Source organism: Centruroides vittatus, unplaced genomic scaffold, assembly GCF_030686945.1.
Source record: "Centruroides vittatus isolate TY-2023 unplaced genomic scaffold, ASM3068694v2 contig_854, whole genome shotgun sequence".
NCBI classification, from domain to species: domain Eukaryota; kingdom Metazoa; phylum Arthropoda; class Arachnida; order Scorpiones; family Buthidae; genus Centruroides; species Centruroides vittatus.
The window spans coordinates 3,414,980-3,442,138 of NW_027122558.1; the positions used below are offsets into that span (position 1 = coordinate 3,414,980).

Consider the following 27,159-nt stretch of genomic DNA (forward strand, 5'->3'; position numbering starts at 1 on the left):
CTCTCGCAAATTTACGCAAAGGCCGAAAGGAGAAGTTAATTTTTCCACGCTTATCTTGTTGGGTGTTTTTGCTGGACCGATAATTCACGCGTTATCGCCAAACGACTAAACCGTTTGACGGTAATCTACGGGGAAGCGATAAATCCTTTATTCAAACATTCGGCCGACTTCTTAATCCCGAATTTCCTTCAAAGAGGATTTCCGCCCGCCCTCGGACTAAACCCGTAGCGTCGATTTCGTCTTAATGAATCGTTGCTGCCAATTGGAAAACGGATGGGCCTTCGCCTTTAAAGTAAATAATTTGTCATCGGGTATCGAGAGTTTAAAAAAGATTTGCGAAATGTAAATTAAGCGGGATAAGTAGTCCGAGTCCGCTTTATCTTTCGACTGCAGCCGATTTTTCCCTTCTCCTAATCGCGATTGTCTTCCCCAGGCAATTACCGAAATTTTTCACATTACGCAAAACGTCGACCACCCTTTTATTAGCAAAATTTTTAAATACGATAATCGATGACACGGCGAGTAACGAAAACTTATAATTTAAATTTTAATAGGTATAATTTTACACAATAAGAACAAAATCATTAAATATATTTAACTGTAAGGATCTATAACGAAGTCTTTCAACTTTTCTAAAAATTCCAAATATAAAACGTGTCGGTAAACCGAGCAGTAATCTTGTAGCTGTTCTACCAATCGAAACGTCACTCCTCTTTCCTGTAGCACGTGTATCAGTAGTTCGTGTAGATACTGCAAAAGAAAGAATGACGTTACCTAGTTTTCTTACCTATATTAATATATAGAATGCTTTACGGCACTTATTCCGTAACGCAATTATTTTGAAGTATAAAAGTCTTTTGGAAGGTAACCGTTATTTATTTATAATTAATAATAATAAAAAAAGGAACAGCATTTCAAACACGGGTAACCCCGGTATGATGCCGTACTTATACAACGCCATTTCCACCTGAAATTTCGTACGAAATCGTGTTTACCTCATTCTACCGGACGTTCTTTCGGTTACTACAGCATCGTCGGTCGATATGCATTGTGAATTTTTCTTCCCGTATGACGTATACGTTTTGTTTTTCGAGGCAGTCTCGTTAGAAAATTTAGAAAATAAAAACTGTTCTCTGCTAATAAGTTTACTACTTTATAAACCGGAAATATCTTTTGGCATTTTGAGCTTACAATTTTCTTTTTCGGTCGCCTTCTCGAAAATAGCATTTAATTAGATAATAAGTATATGCCGGTTAGTTAAAGTCCGCCGATATGTGCCAAGCAAATAATGAAGGTTGAAAAGGAAAAGCCAGTCCCATATATAATGTGGGACCAGATCCGCATTCCACCAGATATTGAAAGAATCCTAGAAAAAGGCTCCAACTATGCCCCAGATAACGCTACACACTGGCAAAACACCATAGCAGAAATGGAAAGAGGCCTCAGAAGTCTAGAAGAAATACACAAGGGCTACTTCCGATGGAAGATAGCCCTTAGGAGCAAAGGGCACAAAGCGCAACAAGTAAAATTGAAACAAATTAAACGCACGGGACAATGATTGGCGGACAACGGGTTGATATTAACAAGAGCCGACAAAAGTAAACATTTAGTAATAATGAATAAACAACGTTACACAAGGACTTTAGAAAATTATATATATAGAAAAGACCGAATGTGAAAGAGTAGATTACAGCACAGTTGATAAATTGGACGAGAAAATCAAAAAATTAGAGAGATCACTCATTAACGCTATCTTTCCATTTCTCAAAGAAACCAGTATCACAGGCCCAAGTGTACTGTACCTAGACTGCTCGGATTCGCAAAAACGCACAAGAGTAACAAGGAGAAGTGGTCGAAAAGTGTAAAGGACCGACATATAAACTTGAGAAGCGCCTCCATGGATATTTATCGAAACGCATGGAAAATAACCATTTTGTCACGAAGAACCCACTAAGCTTAGTTAGTGAACTGCAAAACGTATATTTAATGGATGAATGGTACAATCATGGACTTTGAAAATCTATATCCGTCAATGAAACTAGATACGTGTTATCATGCCTTAATGAACGCCTTACGCATATTAAACCCAGGCGTGACGGCCTACCCTGAAGATATGAAGATGCTTGCCGACTCGATATGTTTCCAGTCATTCTTTAGCTTTGAAGGCAAAATATATAAACAAAGGAAAGGTGTGCCCATGGGCAGCCCGATGTCCGGGTTACTTTGTGAATTGGTTCTACGTAAATTAGAACAGATTACAGTTAGGAATTTTAAAGATGAAATAATCTTACACAAAAGATATGTAGACGATGTATTCATTCTATGGAAGAATGACAGAAGAATACAGCATTTTTTGAATGAGATAAATTCCAATGAGGATGGCTTAAAACTAAAATTAGAGCAACTTAGTAAAACAGAAGTGCATTTTTTAGACATTAACATTACATTTGAAAATGGTTCCTTAACCACTAAGGTAAGCATTAAACCTACACACAACCCATTGTACATTCCTTCCTCATCCAATGATCTGCCTGCTTACAAACTGTCTGCATTTAGGGCTCTTATTAGAAAGGAATTTAATTACTGCTCTAACATATACCACAAGCGGCAAGAGTTAAATAGCATCATACTTGGTACCTAATAAAAAGAAGGCAAAAAAGAATACAAACAAATAAATTACTAAATTCACATATATCGGAGGAATGTCCAATATTAGGAAGGAAGTAGCCAACTACAAGAGTACAAGATTAATATATAAATGGGCTCCCACGATTTATATTCTACTTAGAAATGACATGGACAAGATAAAGGAGGAGGAGCAGTCTAGAGTGTACAGAATACCATATAAAAATGATCAACTAGGGCTAAATACAGAATATATTGGTGTCACCACCAGAAAGTTGAGTAAAAGGCTTAAGGAACACGTGTATCAGTAAAGGGCATTACGATAACACACTATCTGTACTACGAAGTAGCACAAACTGAAGGTTCAGTGATTGATTGGAATGAAGCTAGGATTATTAGACTGGTGGACTCACCATCTTCAGCAATGACTTTGGAAAAATTTGTAATATATAGATCTGGCGGTACGAGCAAATGTTTGAACTATAAAGATGCCACAAATTTACCAACAGAATGGAAGTATATGATTGATCATAACCCAGTATAATATGTTATACAGCATGCACTTGGTCCATATAATTAGGTTTATTGTGTTGATATATTTTATTATGTTAATTTACCCTATTTTATTTTGTTTTATGTTATTTTAATTTACTTGGATCCATGTATTTATTTATATTCTATTTACCTTTTATATATTTATATTTAAATAAATTGTTTGAACGGATATAGAAATTTGAATTTTGTTTTGCGTAACATTCGAACTGGAACCGATACAAAGAAACATTCCAAATATTTCAAAAATATTCGAGGATGACCTGTGGAGCATTAGTAGGATAATAAATATTAGTTCTCGGATACATAAGGCGGTTGTGTCAATATATTCAAAGAATCTGAATGTTTATTGAAAATTTTACTTTATATGTACGTAGGAAAGTCAAAAATCATCTGCACTTTTGCCATAACACATTGTTATGTTTGTCACACTCTTCTGCACATGCATGCTTAGAGTTAATACTTCTGTGGTCACATTATCAAAGTTTGACGTTGCTAGTCATTTTTCTTGTTTCCGTTTGTGTAAATGTGGCTGCTCTGCCCACATTGTGTACTAACGAGAAACAAAGAACAGTGATCCGATTTCTCTGGTCAGAAGGTATACCAGGGGCTGATATTCATTGAAGGCTTCAGACTGCAAACAAATCGAACAACGAACACTTTCACGAAAGATTTTTATGTTCGTACAAGGAACATCTCACAGAACAAACACAAGAAAAAACGACGTAAAATAGTGAATACCAATTGGTCTTCCCAACCTTTCGGAGCGCAAGAGACATTGACATTGACACTCAACCGATACTGATCGGATAGCATTCCTCCAAACTTTAAAACTCTAATCTTTAATTCCAGCCTTTTGTTTACCTTTCTGACAAAGAATTTTTTTATAATTTTTGCGAGACTGTTTGACTGGCACTTGTTAAGTTTTGCATCGGTTTTTATTTTTGAAAGGCGAGAGTTTAACTGTCCAACCAGATATTCGTTAATGTTTTAACACCAAATTTTGAATTTCATCTGGGCTTCACATTTACATAATTTTTTGGTACGCTAGATGATTTCTGTTCTCTGAATTTTTGTAAGTGCTTTTCTGAACTTTTTATTTAAAAAAGAAACTGAAAATATTGTGGAGCCTAAAAAGAGTGGCGTGTCAAGAACTGTGTTCACCACAGAAACCTGGAAAGAAATAATAACCAAGGTAGAGAATGGGCAGATGTCTGATATTGCTAGGCAGTGTGGCTTGAACAGGTGTACAGTAGGCACAATCTTTGCTAAGAAAGATATAATCAAGAAGACTCAAACAGCTAAAGGAGTAATGAAAATTACATCTGAGAAATAAAGACCATTGAAAAGCTCATAATGAAAACCTGAAACTGATCTGATGACAGAAGAACTCCAAGAACTCTTAAATGAAGACCAAGAAACTCAGCGAGATGCGTTTTCTTCTGAAAAAGCGGAAGATGAAGGAGGATCAATGCCAAAAACGGCTATTAAAAATCTTTTGAAGTGGGAGGATAACAGAACAACAGTTATCTAAATCAGATTGAGGTTACAACAACAATGCTATTAATTACTTTGTTTTAATTAATTAAAATGGAAAACATGATTGATAAAAATGCAAGACTGTATGTATATGTATTTTTAGTATTACATATAAATAAATGTAGTAAGAAATTATATATTTTTTTATTTTTTGGGGTCTCCAGAACGAATTAATCAAATTCCCATAAAAATCTATGGTAAATTGATAATCAGTTAATGAACAATTTGGATAGCAAACACAGTCTTGGAACTAATTATGTTTGTTAACCAATCACCCACTGTACAGGGGCAGTGTTCTACCGCACAGAAGTGTATAGGAGTGGATTGAGAGTTTAAAAGTGGCCAGACAAATGTGATGCATGAAGAGAGAGCAGGACATCCATCAACCTCCACCACTGACAAGAGGATTCAGAAAGCTTGAGAAATGATACTGGCAAACTGTCGAGTTACCATCGACAATATAGTGTGTTCTCTGCAGATTAATCATGGTTCTGCTTATCAAATCATCAACAATGAGCTCAGATTCCATAAAGTCTGTGTGAGATTGGGTGCCAAGTGAGAACTTACTGCAGAGCATAAGTACAAATGTGTTGAGATCTGCCAATGCTTACTCAACCACTACAACAATGAAGGTGAAGCATTTTTGAGCAGAATATGCACAGGAAATGAAACTTGGGGTCCTCACTATGCGCCAGAATCCAAAATGAAAAGTATGGAGTGGAAATACCCAACATCTCCAATGAAGGAGAAATTCAAGACTGAATCTTCTATGGGAGAAGTAATGCTAACCACTTTTTGAGACCCACAAGGGCCTATACTGGAAGACTATCTGGAAAACAGGCATATGATCAACAGTGCAAGATACACTGATTTGCTGGCTAACAATCTGAAGCCAGCAATTTGCACCAAATGCCAAGGCCTATTGTTGGAAGAAAGTGTTACTGTAGCTGTGGACATGCTGTCAAAAAGGTCCACATCAAACGTAAGCTCGTCTCTGCTCAGAGGAGAGCTCTGATCCAAATTATCACAGCATATAGCACAGTGCCAAACGCTTCTATTCAAATTCTGGCCAGGAAGGCCCCATCAATAAAATAATCACTTCAAACACCAAGCTCTGGCACATTAAGTGGGGCCGAAACATCAGCACTACCAGATATAATATTCTAAACGAGGACCTTGAAAGAGATATCCCCTTTGCCCAATCAAGGTATCCAGCTACTCCGTGTAACATCCACCTCGAGATCCCCAGCAATTCTGATTACCACATATTTAATGATGGATCGAAATCGGACTCTAGCATTGGTTGCAGTTTTGTAGTGTATAACAATGGCACTGAAATTTTTACTGGGCAATTTAGGCTCAGTGAAAACTGCACTGTATACCAAGCCGAACTTTTTGCCATCAGCATGGCCGTTACCTGGGTCAATCGCCATCTTAATAACAAAAGAATAAGCATTACCACCGACAGCGCCTCAGCTCTGGTCTCTCTTCAGACTAAGAACCTCCACCCAATCATACACAACATTCAGCAAACCATCAACAACTCAACCTGCCAATTTTTCTTTAACTGGACTAGAGCACTTCAGAGCAACGAGAGGGCAGATGCCTTTGCCAAAGCTGCATCTACTGACCAGAACCTCTCTACTGCCTATAAAAAGATCAACTTATATACAGTCAAGAATATTCTACACAGGACCTAATTGCCACTTGGCATCAGGATTGGAGTAGTAATAACACTATTACTCATGACTTTGTTCCCGACATCAGTGAATTCCTGACTTATGATTGGTACACTCCTAGCCACGTGACCACCAAATGTTCACAAACCATGATAGGTTCGTGCCTGGCTAGATTTAAGAACAATAGCAACTCCGAGTGCTCGATCTGTAGCACCATGGATGGCTCCAAACATTACATTCTCAACTGTCCCATGTTGGACCTGGAGCATCTTTACCTGAGAACAGTCACCAAGAAGCATGGCTATAACTGGCCTATACAAGACCTAAACTGTTTTCTTCGGCACAGACACACCTATAGTGCCCTAACACACCTAATCACTATGTATTTTAAACGGACTGACGTATCAGCCTTCACTTAGTGACCATTCACCTCCTCTTGTTTTGCTCAATTATGTAAATATGCGCGCTTGGCATAAATGCAGCTCTCTGCATCTTTGCATTTGTACATGTACGCAATTTTAATTTCTCACTTTACTATGTATTTTCTTTGCATTTTGTTTCTGTATTTCTTTTTGTTTTCAAATTATACCATGTAACTACCATTGTAATCTATATTGTTCTGTATTTTATTCCTCTGTCTGTGTAACAACCTGGTTATGTTATTTGACACCAGCTATGTACTTTTAGTATGTTACAAATAAAATAAAATAACTGAACTGAACTGTTGCGTGACAATGCACACCCATACATGGCTGGACAGACCATTGAAACCATTAACCATTTGGGTTTACAGGTGCTGGAACACCCTGCCTACAGTCCAGATCTCTCCTCTTCTGATCATCTCTTTGAACAGCTCAAAGATGCTTTACAAGGTCATCAATTTTCTATAGACAAAGAAGTGTGGGAAACAGTGCATAAATAGTTGGGCAATCAACTCAAAACCTTCTTCTTGGAGAAAATATGCAAGCTTGTTTACTGCCAAACCAAGTCTATCATTCTTTTTTGATGGACTTGGTCCATCAAAAAGTCCATGGAAAAATGACATACTTATTCAACCCCATGCATTTGTGTAAATTAATTAAAAAAATAAAGTGTGGATAATTTTTGACTTTCCCTCATAGATTATATAATGTCTTTCTTACCCCATCTAAGCCTGTTTCTTTTGTCATGAAGTAAGTTGAATTTGTACATTTTCCTTCATACATTGCACAAAAATTGATGTAGAATGGCATTCCTTCTAGAAATAATTTTAAGAAATAATTTTTATTAATGAAAATATTATAATAGAAGTTATTGATCAATTTTAAGAACAAATAATATCACAAATTCAATTTAGACTTTGTCCATTGTTTAGTAATTTATTTATTATAATTTACACAGTACACTATAAAGTCCAGAATTTATACAGTATATAAATGTTAAACAATAATTTTTTTAAACATTAATAAAGCTAGATGATTTGGCTTTATTGAACATTGGGCTTTAAGATGTTTATGTATGAAACATTAATAAAACTACTAAATAGCCAAGACCATAATTACAAGAAAAAAACAAATTTTCTTGTAATTATTTAAATGTAATTATTGTCCTGGCTATTAACTATTTTTATTATTGTTAATATATATGTTATCGGCAATACCCAATTTTACGCCAAACTAGTTTTGCCTAGGCCAAACTAGTTTGGCGTAAGCATGTCAGGCCAAACTAGTTTAGAATTATTATTCGAGTATATTAATGGTTAAATATATTAATAGTTAAAATAAAATTAAAAGGCAATCAATTAGATGAAGAATATTTATTCATAGTCTACTTAATTATAAAAAACGAGGTTGATGTTACCCTAGATATCGAAAGTGGTGGCTTGTCTCCGATTTCAGCAATCAGAAGACAGGAAACAGTGGGGATGCACGTTCTAACCTAACCTAACCTATTCTAATAAATTACCATAATTATTAGCAACCAAATTATTAGAATAAATTAAGTTAGGTTAAAATGTGCATCCCCACTGTTCCCTGTCTTCTGATCGCTGGAATCAGAGACAAGCCACCATCTTCGATACCTAGGATAAAATTAACCAAAAACGGTATTGATTAGAAGTGACACAACATTTGTATAAAACTATAAAATAAAAATAAGCTAATCAGTACTTATCAATTTGTATTTTTTTATTAAGCCGTGCACTTTTAAAGGTAATTAACTTTTGAAAATATTTTCAAAAATTCAAACGAAATAATAAAAATAACTTTTAAAATCAAACTAAAATTAAAAATGAACTTATTTGTGTTTTATGATGAACTTAAATTAACCATTAATATACTTGAATAATAATTCTAAACTAGTTTGGCCTAGGCAAAACTAGTTTGGCGCAAAAACGGGTTTTGCCGGTAACATATATACACATTTACAATTTTAGCCATTGCCAATGCAGTGGCATAGCAAACATAACTGGTGCCCGACACTTTATTGGCACCCCTCTCCCCCTATAGAAACACATAGTCTTGGAGACCATTTGGGCGCCCCTCTGCAAGTGGTGCCTGGTGCATGATACACCCCCTTGCACCCGCCTCGCTACACCACTGTGCCAATGGAAAACTTTTTACATGTTTTACATTCTAAAATGGATAAGAGCATACAATAAAAGATCAACTCTGCCTTAAGACTGTTTATTCCTGAGGTGTGAAAAGAACATAAAATGAAAAAAGACAAAGCAGCCCTGTGTTTTCTTCTGTTAACTTCATGTTAAAACAAAAAAAATTCCTTGTAAATTTAAAAAATAATTTTTTGCTGGTAAGATTCGAGACTGGTTTATGTATCACAAGATGTTTGAGAACCAGCTTATGTGATACATTAGAATATTAAAATTTATAACACTGTTTATATATTTCTGAATAATAAATATTCATCATTATCTAGATCTGTAAAAGCATTTTATTAGTTATAATTATTTTAATAAAATGAATAAATTTGGAAAAATTAAAAACAATTATATACTACATTTAATAATATATTATTATTTTTCAGTTAGTCCAGTGATAAACAACCTTCCCTGATGCAGGCTGCAAGTGAACTTTGTAGGCTTGTGATGAGCCTATAAAGATGAGCACCCAGTTGCAGGCTTTAAATCTGTTAAGTATCAACATACTTTTATTACCTGCAACTTTTTATGTTTTATTATATTAGCAACTAAATTATTACCTGAAAATATAAAATTAAAATGAACTACTTTCAAAATAAAATTAATCATCATTAACAAATATCAAAAGTTTATTCCAGTAGTTTAAAGAAATAATTTCATTTTTGCTTTGTAATTAAAATTTATTAAAAAAAGGAATAACCTCCTTGTAAGAAGCAAAACAATAACAGAATGAACTGTAAAAGTCATATTTATTATATCAAAATTATTTTTAAAATCTAGTCTAAAAGTATTGGAAATTATTAATTCCTATATATTAATATATATGTTTTATTTTGTTTTTATTTCCAAATTTTTCATAATTCTCCAGCCGAGTTTGATTAATTAACAGAATTCTTTCCCAAAAGCCAATACTTCAACTCCATCATTAAGTACAGTGTAAGCTGTTTAAGCCAGGCTCTCACAAGTTTATCAAATTCTGAAAAGCAAAGAACAACAGTTATGTGGTAAATGTCAGGGAGATTCAAAAAGAAAAATGAGAAAAACTGGAAATGAAACTGTTAACAAAGTGTACGAATGGTTTCTAAATGCAAGATTATGTAATATTCCAATTTCAGGCCCTATTCTACAACAGAAAGCCAGAATTATCACACAAGATTTGAAGAATGAGTCATTCGAGGCTTCTAATAGTTGACTAGAAAGCTTGAAAACTCGACACAAAATAACTTTTAAGCCAATTTGAGGGTATACTAAAGATGTTGACCTGACAATAATAGAAGACTGGAATCAGAAATTGACTGAATTAACTAAGGACTATGAATCAAAAAAGTTGCTAATTGTGATGAAATTGAATTGTTTTTTCGAACAGAACTTTGAATTTATAAAAAGATAATGTGTTAGAGAGAAGAAACTGAAAGAATGACTCACAATTCTCTTGTGAATTTTTGCTGATGGAACAATGGGAAAGCCATTAGTCATAGGAAAGAATTTCAAACTCCACTGCTTCAAAAATTTAAATATTCACAAACTACCCATCACATGGATGGCAAATAAGACAGCATGAATGACTTCAATTAAGTTATAATGGCAATTCTTTTGTAGTGCTGCATCACTATATGCATTTTTTTCATATAACTTTTGTATATGTTTATGTCCTTTGTGTAATATGTTTCGTTAGTCCATGCCTGAAATTGTAATTGTGTAAATGAAGAAATGTTAATAATTTCTGTTCTGGTAGAACCACCTTTTTTGGGTGGCATCGTCTGCCGTGCAACAATTGGTTGTATGTGACCAGGTGAAGGGTGTAACACATGTGCGGATGAATCATCTCTTTTCTAGCCGGGACTTGGATAACATGTACAGAGGCTTGTTTGGAGTGGGGAGTGAAGTAGGAAGAAAGAGGGACATGACCCGGTTTGGACGACTGGTAGCAAACCACTTGAGAAGCAATCAGATTGCATCGTAGTAAGTTATACATCATGATAAATTATCATTAGACTGAGTGTTTGGGGTGTATAACTGGATAAGACTAATATTATCGTTCTCTGAGCTCTTCAGTGAACCATGTGGCCGAGACTGTTGAGAGTGGATTCTTGGATCCCTAGAAAAAAATGTGTTCTCATACTATGGAGATTCAGTGAGTGACCTTCATCTGAAGAATTATAGTGTAAAATTAATTTTTGTTTAGATCACAGGATTGGCTCCCCAAAAAAGGATCTATTAATTGTCACAAGTGTTGTTAATTGTATCTGGTAGTAAGTAGTGTAAGTTCTGATGTATTTGTCTATTATTAAAACTTTGTTAATTGTAAGTCAAGGCGTCTATGTAAAGTCCTCACACATACATTTTACCCAACTTATTGTCTGGAGTACTTTCGATACTTCTTAGACACTACACTTTAAACAGAAAAATGAAAATTTAGAAAAGGCATATTCTTCTCTTTTTAAATAAAGTTGTATGCCACCCACGATTTTGATTTATCTAATATTAAATTATGTTTTCTGTTGGCAAATACCACAAGCTTATTACAACCATTAAATCATGGAGTTATTTAAAATTTTAAAGTGCATTATATAGAAAGCAAGTATTGCAATCAATTTATGCCAATATGGAGTCATGTAATTTCTCATCTGAATTATCTAGTAAAATTTCTGTATTGAAACTGTTTGATGAATATCAGATGCTCACAAAAATATCAGCAATAACTGCAAAAGAAACTGTTTCAGAAAGGTAGGCTTTATTTTCAATGAAAATGAAGCCAAAATATAAGAGCTGAATTTATCGCAAGAAATTACTAACATTCAGACTTTATAGAGGGATTAAATGAAAATAATGTAACACCTCAGGATGATATTAACATAGTCAAAGATATTGCAGTTGTGAATGATGTAACAATTGATAAACTTCTAAATGCTATTTTGGATAATAGTCAGGAAAAATGGAACTAGATGATGACCAAGATGAAGCAGCCACTGGTCTAGGTAAAAATTATTAACTTAAGTATAATTAATCTTGCTTAAACTAAAAATTTTTATATTTTACATATTTTAGCGATAGATATTGAAGAAAGTGAAAAAATAACCTGCTTTGTCAATGCTTTCAAAAAAATTATCACATTAGAACAATATGCACAAAAAATAGAATACACTTCCATGTTAAAAAAATCTTTCAAAAGTAATGGAAAATAAGATGCCAGAGTTAAAAAAAAAACAATGATTATTTTCATTCGGTGTGGTGCAGTCAGTAAACAAATAGTCTGACTCCAACTTGTCACGCTATGATTTGTTTTATAAGGAAAGACACCACAAAGTATCCAAATATTTATATATAAAATTTCTCTATAAAAAGTTGTACTAAAATAGGTGGTGAGAATCAAAAAATGGATAACAAATTTACTTCAGAAAAACTTTCAAGTGAATAAAGAAACATGCATTTTAATCAGTCAAACAAATTCAACTTTTATTAGTTAATTATCAAAAATTGATTTAAATTAAATCACTTTAAAGAAAAGATTTAAATACAATAAATGAAAAAAATGATTTGATTAATGAATGATGTAATATTGATTTGCAAAATAGTTTCTCCTTCCTTAATCTTGAGAACAGAGTTAGAGAGATGAAAGATGAGACCAGATATGAAAATATTAGGGGCAGGAGGCCCCAATTAACTATATACAAACTTCTGATGCAAACCAGAAGTCCTATTATTTCAACTCAAAAACTTCCCCCGAAAGGTGTTAGATGACCAGGTCAACTCTATCGTTAAAGGAAAAGTATGATGTATCAGAGCAAACCAAGCCACTATTAATTTAAGGTGGAGAGCATATATTTTAAATTAAATAAATATAAATTACAAATATGATTAAAAATTGCAGCCCGGCATTATGACAATGTTACAATAAGTAATAGCTTGACTTTGTTTTAAAATTTAATAATAATTAAGCTTTGGTATTGGTTTCTAGTCTGAAGACTTATCACACCTTTTGAAATGTTTTCACTTGGACACCATGAAATTTTTTTGGCTTTTCTATTTTATTAAATACAGGTAGGCCTCCTACAACACAGTACCTTTACAATGTGTTTTTACTCCAATGTGGTTGGAAAAATGCAGAAATTTTCTTACAATGCTGTACTTTACAACGCAGTTTAGGGTATCTAGAAACAAATTATCTTTCACATAACAGAAAAATCGCAATGGATCACACAAGTGCAGTGCAAGTGTAAGCTCAGATCTTGAAATAAGGCCAGTCAAACATTCTCAAACAACTATAATAAGTGACAATGAGGACTGAATCTGTGAGCATAACATTTTCTTTTTGATTTTGACTTGAAACCATAATCTTTTTAGTTTTTATATGATGTTGAATTTTATTTAAGCTTTTTATGTACATAAATTTAAAAAATGATGAAAATGTTTGTTACACTATAAAAGGCAGTTTTTCTCTTTTTAGAACTGAATCCCAGTTTCTGTATTAAGTTGGTGTCTTCTATAACGTGATTTCCCACAACGTGGTATTTTCAAGGAACATATCTACTGAGTTGTAGGAGGCCTACCTGTATGCATTTTGGTCACTTATGTTCCTCTTCAGTTAAAGCAGATGCTTTTCAGGCTACAAGTTCTTTTACAAATTCACTGAAGACTATAAATTAAATATACATTTTTTTCTTAAGTACCCGATACATTGCAATGTATTGGATACTTAAGAATCAGGTATTTAATTAAATTATAATTATTAAATTTAATACAAGATGGTGTTAATGCCTGCCACTTGGGTTAAATTCATTAGTAATTTATAATTATTACTACCAAATTATAACCCAATGTTATACAGTGATTAGAAGTGTGTCATACATTTTTATTTATTTGATTATTACGTAGAAACCAACTTTAAATTACTAGAAATTAGAATTAATATGAAAATTTGCACCTTTAATCATCCAGCAACAAATGTTTTAATAAATTAAAAACGTTTTCGATCGTTTTTAACGGTCTTCTTCAGTTACAACTCAAATTAATAAAAGAACGATAAAATGGAACTAAATACGAAAATTAATAAATGTGCATGCGCAACTATAAATATATCGCGCACGACGCCTAATATACATATATTACAGAATAAAAGAATAAAATTATATAACAAAAATGCGTGGCCGCATCCCTTGTACGTTGTTATTGTTTATCTTTATAAAACGATTTCCATGTGATTGATAAAGAGTCCGCATCTCTATGATTGATACATCCCGTTTTTTCTTGGGCTGGGATGTATCAACCATAGAGACGCGGACTCGACAGCAATCCCTAGCTGGGGCATTATCATTCCATAGCAGTGTATACTTTCAATTAAGCAATGCTGGATAGCAAGTGAGCAGGACTTCAAATATCAGTTTCAGTTGTTTGGGAATAGAGGTTGCCATTCGTGGCCCGGCCTTTAGGAACCAGCACCCAATGCACTCGGACCATCCAAATTCCACCAAATGCACAGCATGACTTTTCATTCAAACTATCCTTGTTGAACCACTAGTGCTGGCCTTTCACCTGGTCAGAGCCACTGGTTTCCTATGTTAGGATTTTCTGAAAAAAGATCCATTTTTCGTCTTTCGTTACAATCCTGTGCCAGAATCTGTTGTCTTTTAGATTTTGCAACATTTCATTACAAACATGTATCCTCCTTTGTGCCTGCTGCTCTGTCAGTTCATGGGGTACTTATCAAGGTCTTCTGCTATAAAAGCCAAGGTCTTTCAAATTCCAAACGATTGACAGGAAAGCAATGAGTTCAGCAGACAGTTGGCAAGTGCTGTTTGCTTGGCTCCTGTTGAGCAGCTTGAAGAGATGCTTTGTCATCAATGATTGATGGTTGTCCCAATTGAGGCTTATCTACAAGTCTGCTGTTCCCATAGTTGAAGCAGAAGAATCATTCAGCTGCAGTTGTCAAGCCTGGGCCTTCAATTTTACCAATTTTCTCTGCTGCTGCCCTGGCACTGAACCCTTGTTTCCAGTAATGACACAAGATACCTCAAATGACAACTTTTTTGTCAGTCATTCTTACTTGTGGAAAACCACATTTGTGAAAGGAATGAACTTAACAACTCTATAAAATGATAGTATGTGCTTTGATGATGACACAAATACCGATTTGTTTGCATTCACAGCAGTGTTGCCAGTGCTAGAGATCTTTTCACAAAAGTGTTGTCAGTGTATGGGAACTTTTGAATCACTCTGATAATTTATGTAATCATAGTAATTGTTTGGTTTTAATATAATCATCAAGCTTTGCAATGGTTATATTATATATATACATCATGAGATGGTAAACATCTCAAAGCCCAATGATTATATTAAAACCAAATGATTAGTAAGATTATATAAATGAAATATGTCTGGAAGTGAAGTATTGGACAGAGATCCAAGTAGCATAACTGCCACTTATTGGAAATGCATCTGGACAGTAAATAACAGTTACCAGTTTGAGTCCCACTCCAGGCCAATTTTTTTCCTTCTAGAATTTTCTAAATTATTTAATAAATATTAAATTTAATAAGAGATGGTACCTAACCCTTACCTCCAGTGCCAAATTACTCTGGATTTAATAATTATCAGTAGCATTAATGTAGCCTAATTTAATCCAGTAATTGTTTGTCTTTAATATAATAATCAAGCTTTAAGATGTTTGTATATTTCAATTTATTGGTGTAATTGTTTCTTTAAAATGGTTTAAAATGGATGTTTATATTTAATAAATTATCTTATTGATTTATATGTTTTCACTGTTACTTATATAACACACCATCAACTGCCATAAATCATTGAGCTATAATTTGGCAATAATAATAAATTACAAATAAATTTGGCCCTAGAAAGAGATATTAAATTTAATACAAGATGGCACCTAATTAATCTAAAATTATTTTATTAAATTATAATTAACTGGAAGAAAAGAATTGGCCTGTAGCGGGACTTGAACCTGCAACTGCCACTTACCGTGCGGATGCATTGCCAATTACGCTACCCAGACCTCCGGTCTGATCTCTTCTTCCAATATATTTAACATTCCGATATAACTGGCAATGCATCTACATGGTAAGTGCAGTTACAGATTCAAGTCCCACTCTGGGCTGATCCTTTTCTTCCGGTTTAGTCTAAAATTATTTAAATTATAATTATTAAATTTAATATGAGATGGCACCTAATGCCTTCCTCTAGGACCAAATTTATTTGTAAATTATTGTTATTACCAAATTATAGCGCAATGATTTACGGCAGTTGATGGTGTGTTATTACAATGTATCGGGTTTAGTAAAGTTGTTTATAGTTACAGTAGAGCATCAATTATCCGAAACAATTTTGGACTGGAATTGTTCGGATAATCGATTATGTACGAAAAAATATATTAACCTATTCCATGTTGAAATTCATTCAAATCCTGGCGCATTCTTAAGTACCTTCTCATGGTCACGCCAGCTAAAACATGCACACCAACAAAAATATTGGAGTAGCCCAAGACATAGCAAAATATTGCAGTGCCACAGCACTAGTGGAAATTTAAATTTGCTGACTGGAATGCTTTCGGCTAACTGATGTTTCGGTTGATCGATATTTGGATAATCGATACTCTATTGCAACCGATGTTCTGCAACCGATGTGCCGTCACATGGTGAAAGGTGTGACTTGAACTATTATATATTCTGTTAATTTCAAGTTTATTTATATACAGTCAAACCTGTTTTTATGCGGGGGATAGGGACCGCATTAAAAAAAACGCATTAAAAAAAATCTCACGAAACTTCACGAATGGCTGTAAATAATAGTTTTCGCAACACAATTAAAAAAATAATTTTTTTATGCGGTCAACAGGGACCGCATAAAAACAGTCTCACATAGAAAATAACTCAAAACCGTACGAAATAGAATTTATTGACAACAGATGTCAGCACTTGACTGCATCGTCTGGTCTATCGTCTGTTTTACATATTTTTGTCCAGGTGGTGTTTTGTTGACTTAAAAAGTAAATTATTTCATTTTTCGCATATTCATGCAATAATATTACTATAATAAGTGCATTTATGCTATAATAAGTTTATTTAGCTATAATAAGTCAACGTGAGACATGACGAATCGCACGAGACTAGTCTCCAAGTATACCGCACAAATTAAAAATTCGCATTAAAAAAATCGCACAAATAAAAATCGCACATAAAAAGAGCGCATAAAAACAGGTTTGACTGTATTTTTATCACAGTTGTTGCGTTTCTTATGCTTGTATTTTATTGTCTGCCACAGCACTGATGAAATAAGATGATGTTTGTTTATTCTTTATTATAAGCCATGCATTTTTATGTATTCTAAGAAATTACATGTGAAATAAATTTGCTCCCAGATGTTGATATCTGTTTAATATAACAATAATAGATTAGTGGCATTACATAATTCTATCAATAGTATCATATCATACTTTTTGATGGAAATAACATTTTGATGTGCCGTATTGAATCATGGGTGTGCCGCAAGTAGAAAAAGCTTGCAGAACACTGCTCTATTGTATTTATAAATGTTATAAGTTTCTGACACATATAATAAATATTAATAAACCAACAAATGCCTAAATAATTGGGCTACTAAATGGCTATAATTAATTAATAAATACAAATGAATTTGGTAGAGAGGTAAGCATTAGGTGCCATCTCTTAACTAAATTAATAATTATAATTTTAATAATTTAATAAATAATTTAGAACAATCTGGAAGAAAATAACTGACCCGGGGCGGGGCTTGAACCCGCAGCCTCCACTTGCCGTGCGGTGCGCTACCAATTGCGCCACCCGGACCCCAAGCCAGTCATCGCTTCCAGACGTACTTAAATTTCGATATAACCGTCCATGGTTACTAACGGCGCTGGCTGGAGACGACTCCTACGTCCACGGCCAATAAGCATCTCCTCTACGGCACTCAGCCAGCTATTGCTGTCTCCGGCGAGGGTATATTTATATATAATAAATATTTGAACAAGACAGGAAACAAAAAAATAAATTAATAATAAAAAACACTTATAATTTTTATAATAACTAACACTCAAATGGCATCCTTTTGCTTTTAATTACAGAAAGTCAAATCTGATGACATTAATATTATAATTATGAATATAAAAGTTTAATTTGAACTTACGATATTCTAATTCTTTTCCAGAAATTAACTTTGGTATAATGGAACAATAAAAACATAGTGTCTTAAAATCTTTCTGGATTTCAATACAAAAATTTGATCTTGAAAGCTAAAGGAAAAAAAAAACATTTAAATATTACACATTAATAATTTATTTTGTTTTATTAAAATATGTTTAATAATGGTATAACAACTTTTATCATTACAATTATGTGATTCATATTTGACTATTTCTTTCAAATACATTAATATAATAATTACCATAATTTCATGTGGATAACCCATAGGTCAACAGTGTTTGCAAGGTAATTTGAAAGAGGGTGCATGTCATACATGAATTTAAATTGCAATTACAAACTCATATTTTCGTTTGTCTATAGTCACTAAAAAATCCTTAGAAAACATGAAAAATCTTTTATGAATCACAGACAATCTTCTGTCACTATAATTTTTCCCAAAACCACCAAAGATACATAAAGATATGCTTTGTCTTTAGTTCTTTTCCCATTTAATTCTTATGCTCAATCCATAGTTTAATCATTATTATTAGACACCCTATTTAAATTTGTATCTTGAAAGCTGAATAAATCTCTCCTTCAAAATAAACAAAAATCAAAAATTTTACTGTCTTTTAGAAGTATTAAAAACAAAAACCTTGATAATTCCAGCAAAAAATATTTAATAAAAACGTTTTCGACTACTGATGAAGGCTGTTTAAAACAGTCGAAAACGTTTTTATTAAATATTTTTTGCTGGAATTATCAAGGTTTTTTGTTTTTAATAGTTATTTTCCAGTAGCTATTTTTGTTTATTGTCTTTTAGAAGTACTGTATTTGAATTACACATCAGCCTACATACTTTTGGGCTAACTAGCCCATCTTCAGAGGGTTCACCTACATTCCATTGAATTTAAAAGTTCTGAACATGGAATATATTTTCTCTCAACAGTTTTAAAACTGGATCATTCAATATTTTTTTAAAATTCAAAAATTATAAATTAAACATTAAATATAAACTTCCAATTGATGTTCAGTTGCCAATTACAATCAAATACTTCTTTAAAAAAATCAAAATGCAAAATTTTAATTTCAGGTTTCGTTGATATGTAATAGCGAGGTTGAGGCTAAAGTTTTAAATGTGAAAACGTGTACATCGGACGTTCAGCGCTGCTTTCCCGTAAGCCTAGATGTTTGAGAATGGCGTTTGGAATGTCGAGCATGATTCCACTGACTTTCCAAACACCATTGTCAAACTTCTAGGCTTACAGGAAAGTGGCGCTGAATGCCGACGTACATGTTTTCTTGTTTAAAACTTTGGCCTCAACCTCGCTAATATTTAACAGTTCTTCCGTTATTGGAACCCAATTACAACAGAATTTAACTCTTGTCAATCCTCATGACTAACAATAGTTCTCTTTGCTTTTCCCTTCTCTGCATTATTCTGTAGCTGCTACTTCCATACACTTGGGAGGGAATCCATGTCCCTAATGTTGACCACCTTTTGTTTTTTTAAATTTTTTCTATAAATCCAAACTTTCTCCACTTTTCGAATACTTTCCTGTTCTTTGACCTCCTACAATTTGTGTGTGTTATTCCAAAGTATCTTGTTGTCCGTCATACTTTCTTCCACCAAGGCTTTCCTTCTCTTTCTGACATCATCCTTATGCTCCTTGAGCCCTAACCTTTAATGATCTTCCTATGCTAAGAGGCTTCTCTCCACAATTTACATAGGCATCTCATATACCTCTTCTTTCTCCTTCTCCTTTTACTTGTTTTTGTCGTTCCTCAGAATGCCAAAGATTAGCAGAAAAAAACATGAAGGGGGCAACAAGATTCTATTCTATGTTACACTTATATTGCAAGAGGTGAAGGGCAGTGAAGTATTTGGCATACAATAAAGTTTGGATTTATAAACAAAGTTTAGAAAAGAGTAGTCAATATTAGCAAGATGGACTCACTTTCAAAAACATGAAAGTGGCACTGAAAGAAAAATGCAGAGAGAAGGGTAAAGCAAAGAGAACAATTGTTAACAATGAATAGTGACAAATTCTATTGTAATTGGGCTATAATAAGGAGAAATGTTAAATTTTTGTAACAAAACTTTAAATTAGAATTTTGCATTTTGATTTATTTTTAAAAGAAGTCTGCTTGTAATTGGTGACACAACTTCAATTAGAAATTTATACAGGAAATATGCATTAGTTCAAAATTCAAGGAACAAAATAATCACAACTTCGAATTATCCAAAATTTACATATTTCTGTACAATATGCCAAATGCCACATAACTCATGTAATTTATTAAGCAAACAAAATATGATTATATACAAAATGCTACTTTTGTTAATTAATAATTAATCTGCCTCCAAAAGCCTATATTAAGTTTGAATATCCATTTGAAAGAAAATTATTTTCTTAGATAGGTAGTCAGATTTTTCTATAAAGGGTTGCTGAAAGCAATAAGCAATTAAAAAGTGCAAAAATCACCAAATAAGCTGTATTTTCTTCTTTTGGCACTGCAGACATTCTTATAGAAAAAAATTACTGAGTCTAGAAAGCTCAAATTTTAAACTTAAGTTCTGAATCTTCCAAAGCTGGTTATAGACTATTAAATAACACCACTAAACTTCAAACTATACCAGCAAATATAATTTAATTTAAATATGTTATGACAAACATTAATGTTAACACCTAGGTGTGAATTTTGTTGTGTACTTGTTCTAATGTTTATAGTTCTGATAATTTTAAAATATTTAAATTCGAACGTTTATCATTCTAATTATATCGAACGTTTTTTGACCCGACGCAGATCCTAAGGGATCGAAAATGTTTCTCATAATGTATTTAAAATTAAATTATATTTGCTGGTATAGTTTGAAGATTTTAGTGATGTTATTTAATAAACTTAAGCCTCTTGTTATCTGTGAGGTGCTTGTGAAACTTCTGGGTTAATAGATCAAAGTTCACGGGGTTCCTCAAAGAGCTATTTTACTTTTATTGCTTAATTTTACGCTCATAAGGATAAAACTGCATTGAAACAAATGATTTTTATTCATAATAGAATATCCAGAATAACAAAAGCTCAGATTTATGCAAATTAAAACTTTTTATTGAAAGCATTCTGTCAGCAGCTGATGCATCAATGAGCATAGATGGAGCTACAGTATGTCACTGCCTTAGGTCTTGTAGGTGTAAACAGCACCTATCTGGTGAGAACCTCACATTGTCAGATAGGTTTTATAAAAAGTAGAGCAGAATTCTTGAAATGTAGTCCAAATTATTTTTAAAGTAGGTCAAAAAGTAGTAAAAGTAAAAAGTAGTTTTGCTTCTAGAGTAGTGTAGAGTCCTACAAATATTGCAATCTGCTATTTGTGGCCCAATCTTGCAACCCTGAAACCCAGTGATATTTTATGAAATAAGATAAAGGGTAGTTGATAGGTAACTTGACAGCCAAAAATCTGTTACTGTAAAAAACAAGGCCATGTTGACCAGATTAGAGTTGTCTGTGGTCTATTATTCTCTTATAGTATGGAGACATGCAACCTTTGATCTAAATATAGAAGGTAACATATGAATATCACAGTTCAGACAGAATTTTCACTTCAAATTTCAAAGTAGCCATATTTCAAACTAATTGAATTCCTTAACATGTAAACCTCTGTATTCCCAGCCAGGACAAATAGTAGTTATGGACTAACAAGTATTTTGAACTATCCAAGTTCAAATTATTGAGAATTTCCTCAGTATTTAATTTTTAATTTGCAATTTTTAAATTCTAAAAAAATGTTCAATGATTAGTCCTAAAGCTGTTAAAATATTTATATAATAAAATATATCCAACAATTAATCTCTCCCCAATATATTTACCTTCACATTCCCTCCATCATTACTAGAAATACTACTGTTTTTTCTCTGCATACTGACGTCTCATTGTTTCCATTAAATATTTTTTTTACCACTACCAGAAGGCTGCCGTAAAAATTGAAGATATAAACTTTATATCAATTTCTTAAATTTAAGGCTGTCTGTAAGAAATTGCTTTACTATACTTAATTATTTAACTTCTCATTAGGTTTTTGCTTTATCATTATTGATATTTATTTTACTAGGTATGTTATTTCTTTGTTAATATGGGGGTGGCAAACATTGTCGGAACAACATTGCCAGTACTAATGTAAATAAATACATAAAGTAAGTAAATGTTTGGAACTTTCAAATGCAATGCAAAAGCATTTAAGAGGTTTTTTTATTTCTTGAAAGCGGTAAATTTCCCATAATTATCCTGTCTACATACGACGGTTGGCCAAAAAACTCACAGAAAATACCTTTTAAAACTACCACTTTGCAATAGTGTTTCACCTGTGTCGGTGGAGGTCTCAAACTCACGTGCAAGATGACAACCTGTTTTGACATCATGGAGATGTGCAATCAATTCTACAAGTGCATTAATCTAGTCCAGGAATCACCAAACTTTTTTCAAAGCAGGCCACATAACTGAGAGAATGATGAGCGTGGGCCGCATAACCATTTCGTTCAATACGGTATACTGAATACACAAAAAATAAAGACAATTAATATATTTATCTATCAATACACAAACACAATCACTACAGCAAGCTCGTAATCACTTTTCTTAGAAATTTCATTGCAAGTACTTGCACAAAAGCACTCCGATATCCAAAGTTGCAAAAAGTCAACAAATTTTTTATTTCACTTATTTACCTAAATATTATATAACTGTCACATGCAAAAATCAGATTGGACCAATTCTGCCATTTTTACTTACATATTTTAATTTTTTCTACATTGTAAGTCTATCTATAATCTATGATATTTCCATATAAATAATTATATTTTAGTTCTGTGGCACACTGTGGCAGTGGCCTGGATGAACGGACCTTGCGGGCCTTAGTTTGATGACCCCTGATCTAGTCTGTCTTCCCTTCCTTGACTGAATGCAACAAGAGTTGCAATTTTGGTGCAGTTTCATCTGGGATATTCAGTGATGCAGAGTCTCAAAACTCTCCAATAAACACTTTGCAAACAAACCCCATACCAGACTACTGTGTACAAGTGGTATCAGTGCTTCCAATCTGGATGCTTCAACCTTGATGATGATGAACATGAAGAGTGTCCAACAGTTATGGTAATTCCAGAGAAGACTGATGCCATCAAGATCCTGCTTGATGACGACCAATGGATAAGTACCAGAGAATGCAATCTCAACATTTCGCATGAATCAGTCATTACCATCTCTCATGAACACGTGTATATGAGGAAGCTGTATGCATGTTGGATATGTCATCAGTTACAGCCAAACCACATGGAGGACCATATAAATTTTTGTAAGTTTGTGCTGGAGAAATTTAATGACAGAATGTCAGAAACAGTCACAAATATACTGAAAGGTGAAGAAATCTAGATTTACTATTAGGACCCTGAAACTAAAAATCAGAACAATCAGTGGGTAGCTGAATGCTAACCAATCAAGTTTCTCCGAGAGCAGTGTTGGAAAAGTCGTGGTTGCTGTTTTTTCTGCCATCATATCATCCTTTATCCTGAAACAAGGTGCTATGGGTGACTGAGGAATAGTTTCTCTGGTCACCATAGCACCTTGTTCAGGTACTCTTCTGTTTGCTTGTGAAAAGAGCTTCAGTCACACAAAGAAGAATGTCCAAGATCCAAGCTATGCAACATCATGATCCATCACAATAGTTCTTCCAGACAAAGAGCCAAAGCAACCCAGTTGTTTTTGGAGTCCTGTAACATGGTCCAGCTTCCATATCCTGCCCATTTGCCAGATCTGACACCTTGCAACTTCTTCCTCTTCCCACAGATGAAGAGAAATTTGAAGGGAAGAAAGTTTGGTTCAAAAGAAATGGTGAATACAATGACAGCAGAGTTACTCAAGCACTTTGCTAATGTGTGGTGCTTTTCAATAATAGTCATGTTTATTATATTCTGTTCTTGCCCTGCTCTTAAGAAGCCTTTTCACAGTTTTTTACTTACTATTTTTACTTTTGCATCATTTTTAGTCACAGTACTAGTGCATTCTTAATAAACAATTATGTAAATACAGGGGTTAGACAAAATAATTTGAACACACTGTTTTACACAGCCAAATTTAACTCTTCCTGAAACACATGCCATCATGGGTACCATCCTTTTATTTCTCATTTGCACTGCTTATATCATTGTAGATAAACTTCATTACTTTTGCTGCTGAAAAATCTGTTTGCCTGTTTTTGGGAAATGATTATATCAGATTTAACAGACTTTCAAGGGGAGGTCTTTTAAGTCTGATTGTTGGTGCTCATCTAGTAGGGCTTCTGTGACCAGAGTTGCTGAGTAGATAGGTGTAGCAAGATCACCTGTTTCCTTGATCAAATCTCTATGTGAAGACAGGCAAAACACCTGCCAACAGCAGCATCTGCAGTCAAAAGCCAAAACTGGATGCAAGAAACAGAAGAGCACTTCATAAAATTGTAATGAAAAAATATAAAACTATAGCAGTGCAAATTACTGCAGAATTGGTGCAAGTGCAAGGGTTCTAGTATCAGTGAAAACCATCCAACATGCACTGCAAAAATAATATCAATGGCAGGGCTGCAATAGTCAAATTTTTCTATGTTATATGGATGCGGTATAGCAGGGGTGGCCAACATGTCGATCGCAAAGCCAATTTTGGTCGATTGCTTGCGATGTCTTGACTTAATGTGTTACACTTGTAACTGAATGCAACGCGGAAAAGCAACAATATGCATGCAGTTATGACTGGACTTCGTAGAAAACAACCATTTAGCTTGAATATTTGGTACTGTCATACGGTAACATCTTTTCTTTAGTATTAACATTATTATTATTATTAATCATTATTATTTATCCACGGTGACAACTTTGAGTTTCAATTTTTCTCGTAGGCACACCGGGAATGCCTCACGTATGCTCTTCGGTACTACCTGTTTTGTTCTGCACATCAAAAGAAATTGCAGTTGGGCAAATAATTTTTGCCACTGCTTCTCTTGCTTCAGCAATAAGAAAAACTCTTTCACAGTTTCCATCATTAAGTAAAATAAAGTTGAGAACTCTGCAATTTTTCTTCTGTTTAAAATGTAAGTACCTTTTCTCTATGTTTTAAATTAAGTTGTGGCTCTTCTTACCTATCTATTTACTTGATAAGTGAGCGTTTTCTGCAACAGACCTCTATATTTTTGGAAATATGTCAACCGAGAAAAATATTCCAGTATCACCAAATGTAGCAAATATATTTATTCTTGTTTCGGATCTTCATACCTGTGTGAATCGGCATTTTCATACGTAAAGTTAACGAAGACTAAACAACATTCTGTCCTGACTGATTTCCATACTGAAGACTCATCATTATTATCTTTGTCAGGATATACATTTAATTATAATTTTTTGGTTAGAGACATGTGAACTCAGTCCTCCCATTAATGTCAACGTAATGAAATAAATTCTAAATCTGTCTTTATCTGTAGCTAATTTGAATTAATAAATATTGTTAATAATTACCCATGTTGTTTTAATTCCCCTGGATGGGAGTTTTTTGGCCCGTTAAACAATTATGTTGCTTTTTACATAGGTTCCAGTACGAGGTGCACTCCCGCAAGCTATTGATAGATTAGCAAAAAGTAAGTCTAAAAATCTTATATCATTCTTCCATTATAAATTTTCCTAGCCCAAAAAAAAATTGCAAAAGTGAAATCTTGTAATCAAATTATCAGCCAACTGTGCATTTTTATAACAACTTTTTTATATTTACGAGCAAATACAGTAGAACCTCGATTATCCGGATTGTTCAAAATAAACAAAAATTTTACAAATTTGCTGATTTGCACTTGGCGATTGCAACACTGTTTATGTAGGCTACGTGATGAAATGCATAAAGTTTTCTGTCCCAACAACGTCTCACCTGGCAATGGTCTTAAACTTCTTAATACATTTTGCGTCATAAGAAAAATATAACTTGACATACATATTTATAAATAATTTATATTCAAATTACATCATTTCTATGGCCAAGGGTGGTGTAAGGCATGGGCGACATGGGCCACTGCCTATTGGCCTTGCGCCTCGAAGGTTTATGCATTACTTAAAAGCCGTGAACATGATGAAAAAATTTTACTCGTCATAAAACGATAAATAGTTTGCATTTTTATGAATAAAAACTTGACAGTTTCGACTGCTTTTTATTTTATAAAATCCGTCTTTTCGAGCCACCAGAGGACCTTTAAACAATAGGCAGTGTTAGTGCTGGTCAGTAGTAGTTTAAATTCAAAACAAACGTTTGTTTTTTGAAAATTTGATTACGATTTAAATACAGTACAGTATTATTTTTCGATTATCCGGACTACCTTCATCCCCAATTAGTCCGGATAATCGAGGTTCTATGTAGTACCAAAACTTATACATTGCAATTGACAAAAAAATTAAATTATATTTTGAGTTACTAAAAATCTATCTTGAAGAAGTGTCCAAAAATCAATTTTTTTAGGTACCGCTGTACAGAATGAACTCATAGCTACAAATATGAAAAGTTGGGTTTGGAAATTTATTTTCATTATGAGCCAATATTTCAAAAACTTAATAAGTGATTTAAAAAATAAAAGATAATTTTAAACATATATTTTGCTTATCTACCCATAGCCCGCGGAAGTGCACTTTGTACTGAAACACGGTATGTAAACATAGTATGTATTTCACACCTCCCCACCCCACTTAGACTATGCCCATGACAACAAGTCGATCGCGACACATTTTTAAGATAAAAAGTAGATCTTATGTACACAAAAGTTGGCCACCCGTGCTGTATAGTATAGTATCGATGTATATAAAATCACTTTAATCTGTAATGGTTTATTTTATTTTATTTCTTTATAATTCCAGCCTTTTGTTTACCTTTGTCTGACAAAGAATTTTTTTATAATCTTTGTGAGACTGTTGGGCCGGCACTTGTT

At 33.5% G+C, this 27,159-nt stretch overlaps 1 protein-coding gene across 2 annotated transcripts in view; it reads right to left on the reverse strand.

Annotated features, from left to right (window-relative positions):
- Positions 1–523: 523 nt before the first annotated feature.
- The window catches only part of LOC136982623 (conserved regulator of innate immunity protein 3-like), a 71,170-nt gene continuing 44,534 nt past the window's right edge, over positions 524–27,159 (reverse strand). Inside the window, exons 4-6 of one of the 2 annotated variants that reach the window (XM_067279182.1) lie at positions 18,187–18,292; positions 7,538–7,629; positions 524–750 (exon numbers count right to left, since the gene is read on the reverse strand). In XM_067279182.1, coding sequence (XP_067135283.1) covers positions 595–750; positions 7,538–7,629; positions 18,187–18,292 — 354 coding nt within the window. In that variant the 3' untranslated portion in view covers positions 524–594. Of the gene's footprint in view, positions 751–7,537; positions 7,633–18,186; positions 18,293–27,159 lie in introns of both variants that reach the window. The other variant, XM_067279181.1, reaches the window with a different exon arrangement.